This window comes from Acinonyx jubatus, chromosome C2 (genome assembly GCF_027475565.1).
Source record: "Acinonyx jubatus isolate Ajub_Pintada_27869175 chromosome C2, VMU_Ajub_asm_v1.0, whole genome shotgun sequence".
In the NCBI taxonomy this organism is placed as follows: domain Eukaryota; kingdom Metazoa; phylum Chordata; class Mammalia; order Carnivora; family Felidae; genus Acinonyx; species Acinonyx jubatus.
In genome coordinates this window covers 45725978-45738325 of record NC_069384.1, presented here as the reverse complement: position 1 = coordinate 45738325, position 12348 = coordinate 45725978, and the positions used below count along the sequence as shown (strand labels likewise).

General features: G+C 40.3%; 1 protein-coding gene across 4 annotated transcripts; it reads left to right on the top strand.

Annotated features, from left to right (window-relative positions):
- Positions 1-687: 687 nt before the first annotated feature.
- On the top strand, positions 688-10864 carry CLDND1 (claudin domain containing 1). Of its 4 annotated transcripts, none has more exons than XM_053220724.1 (6): positions 2925-3020; positions 4423-4473; positions 4695-5004; positions 7084-7191; positions 9125-9262; positions 9418-10864. In XM_053220724.1, the coding sequence occupies exons 3-6, from the start codon at positions 4713-4715 to the stop codon at positions 9636-9638; spliced, it is 759 nt and encodes a 252-aa protein (XP_053076699.1). In that variant the 5' UTR covers positions 2925-3020; positions 4423-4473; positions 4695-4712; the 3' UTR covers positions 9639-10864. The 4 variants fall into 4 exon arrangements, with proteins under 4 accessions (XP_053076701.1, XP_026933408.1, XP_053076699.1 ...); XM_053220725.1 differs by having other exon boundaries at positions 2962-3020; positions 4408-4473; XM_053220726.1 differs by lacking the exons at positions 2925-3020; positions 4423-4473 and adding an exon at positions 688-897.
- Positions 10865-12348: the final 1484 nt, after the last annotated feature.

The following is a 12348-nucleotide window of genomic DNA, read 5'->3' as shown; positions in this document are numbered from 1 at the left end:
ACAGTTTATAAGGAAAACAAGCAGGACAAAATTATATGAGAAAAACATAATGTAGATGTATCTTTCTTCAGGTAATTTTTAGTTTTTTTTTTTTAAAATGTGATTAAAAATGAAATTTAAGTATATTAGGAAATTTGGTATTGAAGGGAATTCTTGCACAAGGAGATTTTACCTAAGCACATGATACAAACAAGTTATAATATTTGCATATCTAGATTTGCAGCTATTGGTTTGTTTAAAATATAGTGTAACCATAACACCTTTGTCCTGAAACTAGAATCATCATTAGCAAATCAAGCCAGAGTTCTAGTTCAACTTTAGTTTTAAATTTAAATTTCCTAATTGGTACTTGGTTTCACTAAATCATCCCTTATTTGTGAAAATATGTCAGGCTAGCTATTGTTTCCCAAAGAGCAGAGTAATGAATGGGAGTAGAAATTTAACTCTATTAATTTATTAAGGATTTGTTTTGCCTACCCACACCATAAGCAAGCACCCAAAACAGAAAATACCCAAGATGCAGAGATAAATGAGAAATATGGTTATGTGCTTGTTGGTACTGGTGTGGTCAGGCAGTTCGAGTCTCCTGTGCTGAGTGGGTAGGATGGTCACAACCTCAAACACGCAGACACATCCAGGTGCCCCCTAAATTGAGTGAAATGTAAGTGTGTCTGATGTGTTTCCTAGGCATTCTGCAGACCTGATGAATGAAAGCAGCCTCCTCCTTTGCAGGCTTCCCCAGAAACATCTACCTCCTGAATCACGAAGATTTATGTATGCCATGAGCCCAGCCTGGGAATCCTCTGAGCCGAGCTCAGCAAGGATGCCTGAAATGTGGTCGTGGCAAGTCTTTCCTCGTCATCTGCAGTTAGCCCCGAGTTTCATAAACCTCCTGAAGTAAGCAGGACACCTACCTCTATAAATGGCTTTGTTCCAGCTTCTAGGGGAATTGGGAGCATTTGCTGTTTATATTGACCCTAACCATACATTATAGATATTCAACAAATATTTGCAAATACTAATAATTGAATGATTGTTGACTATGCCCAGACCCTGTGCTGGGCACTTTACATGCATTTCTTTTTTTCATTTAATCCTGCCAATGGTCATTTGGGATAGGGAGTTTATCAACATTCATATTTTGGAGAAAAGAAAACTGCGACTTAAGAGGTTAACTAACTTGTCTAATGTCACAAAACTAGTTAGTGCACCCTATTATCCAAGCTTGATTAGTCAGTTATTCACCCTGGGATCAGCTTCCTTGACTATGAATTGAGGTAGTGTCTTCCTCTTTCAAACTTCCCTTCTACCTGGGTTTATTTACCATGTGACTTCACCAGAGAGGTAGTTCTGAAGATAGGGGACTTGTGATGAAGGCCAAAGGACAAGGATATTTTCTGGTACATGACTCCTCCTTTCTGGTAGGAGTCAAGTTGCATATTAACAATTTGCCTGTACATCTCCACCACCTTCTCTAGTTGGTGCCTCTGACAAAGTTCTCCTTTAGTCAGACATTCTACATGAAAATCCAGTCATATTTTAATATTATATTTGGCTATTACCTTATTTTATTTATGTGCTAGATATGAATATCACTTTGCCAACTCCGGTGAAAGAAGTAGAACCACAGACAGAAAAACAGATACTGTGCCTTCAATCTATCGGGATGGTAGAAATTTAGTATCAACTTTGAGCTAAATTCCAAGGCATTTGGGGATGGGGTAGGGTTTGAGAGCTTTTCTGGTCCTTGAGTAAGCTGTCTCTGTCAGTATGTGCTGAGAAATCCATCATTTACTGGTCTTGGGCCATGTTCCTGGGTCCACATGCATTATTGCAAAGACTTCTCTGCTTTCTATCCATGAACTTCTGTGCAATACTTGAAGACTTAAGAGTCATTCTGTTACTGCTGTGACACATGGCCATCTGCACTTTCAGAGGCTGTCCATGACCTTATCTGCTTAAGACAATGTTCCCTCAAATCGAGTCTTTTTCACATTACATAACAATTTTTTAAATTCACGTTTTTGACATATCTGGTACCCTCAGTATTATCATAACTTAATATTTTTCTTTAATTAACTGGAATTTATTTTAAAGTGAAACTGTACTGGGGCGTCTGGGTGGTTCATTCTGCTAGACATCTGTTGATTTCCGCCCAGGTCATGAGTTCACATTAGTGAGTTGGAGCCCCTGCATCCAGCTCCGTGCTGACAGCGCAGAGCCTGCTTGGGATTCTCTCTCTCTCTCCCTAGTCCTCCCCCACTTGTGCTCTCTCTCAAAATAAATAAAATAAACGTTAAAAAAGCATTAAAACGAAACTCTACTATAATAAATAGAAAATTTGTATCGCTTGCCATAAAGAGAAAGTAGCCATTAACATAAATTATATGAAACCCAAACATTACATTCTAGATGGTTACGGTCAAGTCACATCTTTCTTAGTCTAAACTTAATAAAACCAGAAGGACTATCTGCTTCAATGGGAGTGAGATTGTGGGAGAGGACATAAATGGGTTAATATCGCAGAAGTATCTTACTGCTATTGACGTATTTAGAGGTAGGGCTATGTCACAGGGAGAGCACAGAACTGGAAAACCTGTTATATAAGTCACAATCAATGACTGTCGGTGATCAGAGACAGGTCGCCTTTGCGGACCTTCCTCCCTTCCTTCATAAAATACAAGATTCCATCAGCCCAGACGCGCCGCCACCCCCCACCCCCCTTTTGCGCCCCTACTGTCCCCCCGGAGTTGAACTACATTCCCCACAATGCACCGCGCGCGGCGCCAGAAATGCGGACCGCCGCCACCTCCCGCCGCTTTCCTTCTGTCCCTCCTACAACTCCCACAAGCCCCCTCGGCCCCGGGCCTAAGCCCAGCCTCGGGTGGAGGCGGAGGCGGAGGCGCGGGAGTTATGGAGGGGGCGGGATCTGCAGGGAAGTGCGTCAGAGGAGGCGCGGGGAGAGTAGGGTGCTGTGGTCTGAGCTTGAGGGTGAAGCTGGCGGAGCAGGAGGATGGGCGGTGAGTGAGCGCGGTCGGCGTCTCCGGGCAGTGGTCGCGTAGCCGTTGGATGTTTTCAGCAGTTTGAAGAGGGGCCCCTCCCGGGGAGCGGCCCGGGCGGGTGGGTGCCCCGCCGCAGCGCTGCGGCGGGGGTTTTCCCTCGGCCGAGTGGTCTGGGGAGGGGCCTGGTCGCGTACCTGGGGCCCCTGGCCTGGGGTGGCACTGGACTGCGGGGTCCCCGGCTCGGTAGTGCGCCCTGCGAGGTGATAGCGCCAGTTGTCCGGCCTGGGTAAACAGCCGCTCTCGGTGCCGGGACCTTTTAAGGTCATTTGAGAGCACCAGGATGAAAGAGAATTAGAAAGAACAAGAATACAAAACCAACTTCTGGAGTTATTGTTAATCAGTGTAATTGCCCCGTCTCTCCTGTGTCAACACTTGCTATCTTCCAAACTCGGCAATCCCAGTTTGCGAGCCTGTTTTCGTGCTCCTTTGTAAGGTGTTTGGTGCGGTCACGGTGTATACTTGGCAGGATTTGACTCAGCTTGATTCGCCTTGAGTCATTTTACTGCGGCCATTTACTACTACTGCCGTTGAGTCCTGTCCACACCTTGGTGTGGTAGAGCCCCTCCCTAAGGAATGTGGTGAAAACCTCAAGAGGAGGGAAGGCAACCTGGCTCTATGCCGGTGCGTGACATCCCCCAGGACTCTGTAACGTAGCTTATTCAGACTGTATGTTACCATATATGGGAGACAAAAGAGCAAAAATTGTACAAAAGCCCCCCCCCCCCTCCCGCCCTGCGCTGGGGGCTCAGCCTTTTGGGTCTTAGCCCGCCGAATAAAGCTGTTTCCTGGAAAGAAAAGCCTCAGTGTCCCAACTCTTTCTGTGTGAGAATCCTGCTACATTGGGAGTATTCATATTCTGCCTAATTCAGTTTTCTTTCTAGCTGAGGGGGAATCATTTAGTTTGCAGATGAGGAGAGTCAAAAAGTGTGAGGAATGGGGAGAGTAGACAGGAGTGGAGAATTTGGCAGCGTAAGGGAGTTTTCCTTAGCTTTAATAGATTAAGAGCAGATTGCTATCTAGCATTATCATAGTTACTGTTCTCTTTGTTATTCTGTGTACCCAGAACTACCTTTTCTGTGTGGGTTAAGGAACATCTCAACTCTGTTTTCCAAATAGCTCCTGATTCTTAACCTTGGTTTAGAAGGTTTTCCTCTTCAGACGAAACTGGGAGGAGCCAACTTCCTCTGCTTCCTTTTCTAATGCCCTGTTCGCGCTCAACCCCAGAAAACTTAATGCTCTGCAGCTTGCATAAAAATTCAGCCTGTAATGAAGAGTTGATGTATGGCACACTGCTGACTCTGAGCATGTCTATTGTTTGTATCTGTAATGTGTATGTCCATTTCAGTGTTGTCTGTTTTAGTGTGCAGGTGATAGACTAGAGAACAAGACCTCTGTCTCCGTAGCATCCTGGGTATGTGAGCATTCAATAAGTACTTTTCATAATAATGAGTTTTATTTTGAACTTAATTGAGAACATGCTTGCCTTTATTTATTTTTTAATGATTATATATTACTTTAAGGGCCAAGGGATGGGGAATAGGATAAAGGGTGGTTTTTGAGATAATTCCTTTCAAAGTAACCTCTATATGTCCATGAAGTCTAACATTTCTTCTTTCTCCGACTTTTAAACAGAGCAGTCTGAATGCCAGAATGGATAACCGTTTTGCTACAGCATTTGTAATTGCTTGTGTGCTTAGCCTCATTTCCACCATCTACATGGCAGCCTCGATTGGCACAGACTTCTGGTATGAATATCGAAGTCCAGTTCAAGAAAATTCCAGTGATTTGGCCAAAAGCATCTGGACCGACTTTGAGAGTGATGAGGCAGATGAAAAGACTTATAATGATGCGCTTTTCCGATTTAATGGCACAGTGGGATTGTGGAGACGGTGTATCACTATACCTCCAAACACATATTGGTATAGCCCACCAGAAAGGACAGGTATTTCTCTTATTTTAACTTCTGTCTCCTTTATCTACTCAATAATAAAGTGATGGTGATGACCCAGTTATGTAAAAGGAGGTTTGTGGGTTCTTTCTCTCTCCAAAGAAATAAATCTATGTGTCTTCTCTCTCTACCACCTTCTCTGTCCATCTTCCATGAAGTACCGTGATACTCGTTACAATTGGTTGGATAAGTAACTGTCCTTATCTTGGGAAAGCCAGTTTAAATCTCTGTACTTATCAGTAAAATTATTTTTATTAGTCTCACACATGTCATGAGGAAATAATTGGGAAAGTACATTGGAAGACTTTAAATATTTGGTAATTGGTGAAAGAATTAGTATCCAGAATCAAATCAACAAATATGAATTGATAGTCTTTTAAGTGTTAGCTGTGTTTTAGTAGTTATTATCATTTGCCCTGTGAATCTTAGAGAATATAATTTGATCCAACTCTACGTTTAAATCTGTGTATATTGAGTCTGTTTTACAACAACTTGATAGAGTTTGTAGGTTAAAAATATGCATTACGGAAATAAAAACCTAAGAAATTGTCTTATTTATTTTGCAAGCATTCTTACCATTAAAAATGTTTAATTTCCAATTATTGAAATGGAAACTTTAGAACTGTTTCTAAGGAACAACTTTACAATTTGTTTCTACTTATGACTACTTCTGTTGACCACTTTGTGGGAAGCACTATATTTAAATCACAGCACAACAGGCTGGAGTTACCATATATCAGAAGGACAATAGTTGTGATTATATAATGGGAAAAAGAAAGTAGTTGGAAGGGGGGGTGGTGGTTAAAGTTAATTGTAAAGGGTTCAGTTCTACTTAGGACATAGGAGCACTTGATGGTTGAATCTTACCAATCGTTTATCATTCATTCAGCAAATATTTATTACATGCCTCCATATTCCATGTAGAACATCAGAGAAAAAAAATAATTTTAGTCTGAGGGAGCTAACATTCTTGTAAGGGATGCATGCAGTAAACTCAATAAATAAGTGTAATAGCATGAACAGTAGTTATTTATATAGTATGTTAGGTGACACATGCTATGAAAAAATGCAGGAAAATACAGGGGATTTGGAATATGTAGGGAAGGGGATGTTGGTGTGCATAAGTTATAATCTTCAATAGCATAGGCAAGATAGGCTTCAACAAGAAGACATTACTTGAGTAAAGACTTGAGGTAGGTGAAGGAGTTGGCTGTATGGAAAGTTGCAGAGGTAGGGGGAATCGTGGGATAGAAGGAAAAGCTACTGCAAAGGCTTAATGGTGGGAGCATGCCTGAATTAGTCAAGGACCAGCAAGAAAGCCACTGGGCTGGAATGGAGGGTAAGGAGGGGAGAGTTGTCAGAAAGGTACTCTGCGGGTGAGAGTGGGGCAAACCTTGCAAGATTTTCTAGGCGTGATGAGGGCCTCGGTTTTTACTCCACATGTGAAGGAGCATTGCAGAGCTTTGAGCAGAGGACAGATGATCTGGTCACCTACACGCATGTTTTGAAAACAGGTAGTAGGCAAAGGTGGAAGCCAGGAGACTTTTGCACTGATTCAGGTGAGAGATGATTGTGGCTTAGACGACAGTAGTAGCACTGAGAAGTGGCTGGATTCTAGATATGTTTTGAAGGTGGACCCTCAAGGATTAACTGGTGGGATGCATGTGGGCAACAATGACTATAGTTTCTGGTCTGAGGAACTAGAAGAATGGAATTGTCATTACCTGAGATGGGGGAAGACAGCTGGGGGAGTAGGTTTCGGGGAGAAGATGAAAGTTCCTATTTATTTGTCTTCTCCTTCCTAGTCTTCTTGCATATCTATTCGCATTCATTTTACTGCTCCTACTTTTTTTTCCCCTTCCTTGTACCAATGTCTTAAGCCCACTGCTGAGAACCACTGGCATCCATTGGGCATCAGTGAATCTTGTGTGTCATTCAAGGCCAAAGAGGTTGCTGTCCTCTGGGAACATCTTTCTACATCACTTTTTATTTTAGAGAATAATTACTGAAAGGGATTTTTGTTAAATGTTTATAATTAAAGCAATAAGCAGTCATTGTTAATTCATGTTCCAGAGTCATTTGATGTCACAAAATGCATGAGTTTCACACTAAATGAGCAGTTCATGGAGAAATTTGTTGATCCTGGAAACCACAATAGTGGAATTGATCTGCTTCGGACCTGTGAGTACATTGATTTCAGCCGGACAGTTGGGAAAAAAAGAAATAATTTTGCCATTTGTTGATTTCTGTTTTGGGAACAAGATGAATCAGTATGTCATGTCAACTTGAAATAAGATCTCTAATGGTATCCCGATGAACTCTCTTCTGTTGAAAACATATTTTAAGGTTAGGTACGTACCTAACCAATTGCAAATATAAAGTTCAGAGAAGCAGCTAATACATTAGGTGACAGAATCCAGACCTCCCCAAAAGATGTTATTAGTGGGCCCTTTTGAAGAGTAAATTTAATAGGAATAAATAATAAATTTTTGTATTTGAGTTAAACATTTCAGCTACCTGAGTTCAGATAGGGATATGTAAAAAAAAGTTGACTATAAGCTCTAAGAGTCAACTAAGGATTAGGGCTACCAAAAACATTAATGTAGCCTTAGGTGGGAATAACAAAAGTATAGATATCAAAAACAAATGAAAGTATTTATTAGGAGCGTTCCATTCCTTGATGGTCAGACTGCATAAGAAATACTGTCTTCAGATTTGCACCTGGTTTTCCGGCTGTAGAGGCTTACTGGAGCTTGTCCAAAAGAATGACCATGTTGTGAGAGACCATGAAATGGCAAGTACAGTTGACCCTCGAACAGCATAGGGGTTAAGAGCACGAACCCCTCCACGGGGTTGAAAATCCACATATAACTTTTGACTCCCTGATACATTACTAACAGTCTACTGTTGATCAGAAGCCTTACCAATAACATAAAATAGTCGCCTGACACGTATTTTGTATGTTGTATGTATTATATAGTGTATTCTTAACATAAATTAGAGGAAAAAAATGTTATTAAGAAAATGATAAGGAAGAGAAAATACATTTGCAGTATGTTCTGTTAAAAATCTGCATATAAGTCAACTTGCACATTGAAAAAAATTTTTTTTAATTTTAATTTCAAGAGCGAGAGAGACCGAGCACAAACAGGGAAGGGCAGAGAGAGAGGGAGACACAGAATCCGAAGTAGGCTCTAGACTGAGCTTGTCCGCGCAGAGCCCCACACAGGGCTCGAACTCACGAACCGTGTGATCATGACCTAAGCTGAAGTCGGATGCTCAACCGACTGAGCCACCCAGGCGCTCCTCAACCTGCACATTTAAACCTGCACATTTGTATTGCAAATATATAGGAAGAAGTATATTTCTAACAGAGTTTGAAGGGAAGTTGGAGAAAAGACTTCTATGTAGTTCCAGAAAGTAAAACTAGCACTATAGGGTAGAATTTGGCTTAGAGTTGATATTAATACATTACTAATAATTAAAGTAATGTAAGAGTGTAAGGGGGTGCTTTGGAAGATCATCAGCTTTCTTCCCACAGCTGTTGTTGAGGGAATTTATGATAATTAAAACTGCCATTTACTGAGTGTAGAGATCCTCTGCTTTGTGTTTCATGTATATTCTTTCAACAGGTCTTTTATAATCACCATTCATTTACTTGTTATTCCCGCCTTGAGATCCTATAAGGACTTAGATTCATTTGTATGTAGAGCCAGAAGGTTTTGCTTCAAATGCTGGCTCTCCCGCTTACTGTTTTACCTGGTACAAGTTAGTTATACCTCTTGCCTTAGTTTCCTCATTCATAAAATGGAGATAATAATAGTACCTCTTCATAGGGATGTTGGAGGATTAACATGCAACGCGTGTAAAGAATAGTGCCAGATGCATAGTAAGCCCTCAGTGATTGTTAACTGTTAGTGTCCTTTCACTTTTATCAGGACAAAGGTAGCATCCTGTTGAACAAAGTGCTTTAGAAAAGAAACATCCAGTATTAAAAGTACTCCTTTCTCACTTGTTGAGAAAAGATCTATTTAGTATATGACAGAAATTGACATTGTGAGAACACCATCTGAAATCATGGTAACATTTCTTTTTTTCTCTTTTTCAAAATCAGATCTTTGGCGTTGCCAGTTCCTCTTACCTTTTGTCAGTCTGGGTTTGATGTGCTTTGGAGCCGTAATTGGACTTTGTGCTTGCATCTGCCGGAGTTTGTATCCCACCATTGCCACAGGCATTCTGCATCTCCTTGCAGGTGGGTCTTGTCAGGATACTTTGCTTTTCTCCTCTTCCTGTGTCCATAGAGACCAAAGAGTTGTAACTCTTAAACATTCACGCAGTATCGTCCTGTTGTGTTGCCCGAGAAGCTCTCACTGTGCTCTTACCAGTTTTGTTTTGTTCTCCTCCAAGGGCTGTGCACACTGGGCTCAGTGAGTTGTTATGTTGCTGGGATTGAACTACTCCACCAGAAACTAGAACTACCTGAGAACGTGTCTGGTGAATTTGGATGGTCCTTCTGCCTGGCGTGTGTCTCAGCTCCCCTACAGTTCATGGCTTCTGCCCTCTTCATCTGGGCTGCTCACACCAATCGGAAAGAGTACACCTTAATGAAGGCCTATCGTGTGGCATGAGTGGGAAGTTGCCTGCTTTGCAATTGCCATTTTTATTATGTTTTTAATATTAATATTTTCTCTTGTCTCCCCTCCCGTTGTTTTTAATTTAATTTTTTTGAGTGGATCTACCATTTTATCCTGAAAATCTATTTTATTTATTCACACAGACAATTGTTTCTTAATACCACTAAAATGTATATGGATTATTCTGAATGATTCCATCTTTTAAACAAACCAATGTGGGTTCAGAGTCCAGAGAGCAAGAAGTGGGTAGACGGTTGGCACAAATTTCTGAAAGAAAATTGATAGTGGGAGATTGACCCAAAGCAAGTCCTACTGATGTCGGTTAGACTTTTCAGTAAATAGCTAGCTGTTCAACTAGAAACCCTTTAGTGTCTCTGGGAAACCTTTCATTGTCAAAACTTAATGGTCACTGTGCTGTTGTAGATAGCCAGTCAGCCAGAAGTATTAGTGCTATTTTCAGACTTAAGCTATATAAAATAAGGAGATTAGCTAAGAGCCTTTTCCCCAAATATTGGCATATAGCTTTATTCAAGGTGAAGTATGGCAGCTGTTTATCTATACTGTGTTTGTCTACAAGAAAGGAAGTGAAAAATACAGTGTTTACTTGAAACTTTAACTTCGTAACTGCAGGAATTCCAATTCAGCCAGACAAGAGGATTAACCTTATTTTTTACTTTACCTTTTTTTGTATTTTTTTTTTTTAACTCTCCTTAGTATGTCAATAGGATTTTCAGTACCACCAAACCATTTTGGATTTTTGCTCCTTGCCTCTTCACACATCAGGCTTAAGAGTGCTTTCTTTCTAACAGTACTTTGGGGTCATAGAGTAAAATTCTCCAACTGCTGTCTATGTATTCCAGCTCAGTACCATAAAGAAGGTTCCACCGTAATGACCCTCCGGAGCTAGGAAAACTACCACAAGACCTAAAGCTTTGGCTAGTCATTAACTTCCAACTATGGTCTTTATTTCTTGTGGTGAAATGATGTGCCTTTCCTTGCCTAAATCCCTTCCTGGTGTGTATCAACATTATTTAACATCTTCTAATTCAGTCATTTTTTTATAAATATGTCTATATATAAACATTGAACTTTAAAAAAAATCTTATTTACTTATTCCATTACTGTAGCACTTGACAGATTTTAAAAAATGTAACTTAGTAATTTCTTACAATATCCTAAATCTGTCTTTTTTAAAAAATAAAAAATGAGAAGAAACTCAATATTGTATAGTGTCTCAGTTGATGTAAATCTCAATATTTTAGGATAAAGAAGTGCAGGATTCTGAATGAGGATCTCTGTGTTTCTCTGGAAAATGCGTTGTTGCTAGGGTCTCTGTTTTATCTTCCAAAAAATATGGGAACCCCTTACGCCCATTAGAAAATAAGACACTCTTCAGAGTTTTAAAACATGTTTTCAAAGTAGTTTTGTGACCTCTATGTATCCTGTTTAATGTGGCTAGAGTTTTCTTAAGTTATTTAATGGCTGTGGATGTTTGTGTTCTATTATAAAATACTCCACTTTCTGACTTAAAGCCAATATTACTCTGCCACCAGTTATTACCTGTGCAATTACTGGCTATCAGTTTTCTACCTCTTCCTAACTCTTGAAGTTCACTGCCTTTCAGCACCTTCTGTAGAAGGCAGAAAAGCTAAGTAAATATACACAAAGCACTTAGGTATGGGATTTTAAAGTTATTGACCAACATGACATTTTTTATTGGGAAGTTACTCATTTTAGACAGTGTCCCTGCCACTTGTCCCTCCAAAGTTGTCTGTGATTGTCAGTCCACCACCAATCTTTCACATGCACTGTGAAAACTCCGTCAGAATCGGACTTGTGAGTTACAGGCTCACTGGTAGCCTCCTTGAGTATGGAAGCCAGCACCAGAAGCTCTGGGGTTGCATATGTGTTGTAGTTGATATTTTAAGCACATGTCAGAATATCTGAGGTCATCCTCTCTTGCAAAGACTTTTTTCTTTGGAACATAGAGGGCCGTGGTTGTATCATTTGAGGTGAAAATTAGTTTTTCACCTGTCTCTTGTTCTAACCAGGTAGAGCCATATGAAATTGCTGATATTTGACCCATTTTTGATTAAAACTAATGACATAAAATCAGTGGCAAGTAAAGTTTTATTAATCTCTTTTCACCTAATCTTTGAAAGCAACCCCCAAAGTAAAAACTTAATTTTCAGGTTTTTCAGAACATGAGTTTCACGGTAATTTAAGAAACGCATTAAAAAAATTTTTTTAAATGTCTTTGTGAGAGAGAGAAAATGTGAGTGGGGGAGGGGCAGAGAGAGAGGGAGACACAATCTGAAGCAGGCTCCAGGCTCTGAGCTGTCAGTGAAGAGCCCAACACAGGGCTCAAACCCACAAACTGTGAGATCATGACCTGTGCAGAAGTTGGTTGCTTGACCGGCTGAACCACTCAGGTGCCCCTAAGAAATGTGTTTTAAAATCGTAATTTTATAGTTCCTAACTAATCTTATTAAATGATGTGAATAAATATCTTTTATATCCTTTTTTTGGCAAAAGATGCAGTTCAAAAAATTTTAAGGTATAGCCGTAAAAGTTGACACAATAAAAAGGGCAGAATAATCCTGGAAGAATTTATTTGTTCAGTTAACACTGTGCCTACTGTCTGTGTCATTAATATAATAGTAATGTGTTACGGTTTACCTGCTCAAAGTGTTTGCGTGTGTGT

Coding starts and splice junctions, on each gene's coding strand:
- CLDND1 (XM_053220726.1), top strand. CDS start 4,713: ATGGATAACCGTTTTGCTACAGCATTTGTAATTGCTTGTGTGCTTAGC. Junction 7,192..9,124: donor AATTGATCTGCTTCGGACCT/GTGAGTACATTG, acceptor TTTCAAAATCAG/ATCTTTGGCGTTGCCAGTTC. Junction 9,263..9,417: donor CATTCTGCATCTCCTTGCAG/GTGGGTCTTGTC, acceptor TTCTCCTCCAAG/GGCTGTGCACACTGGGCTCA.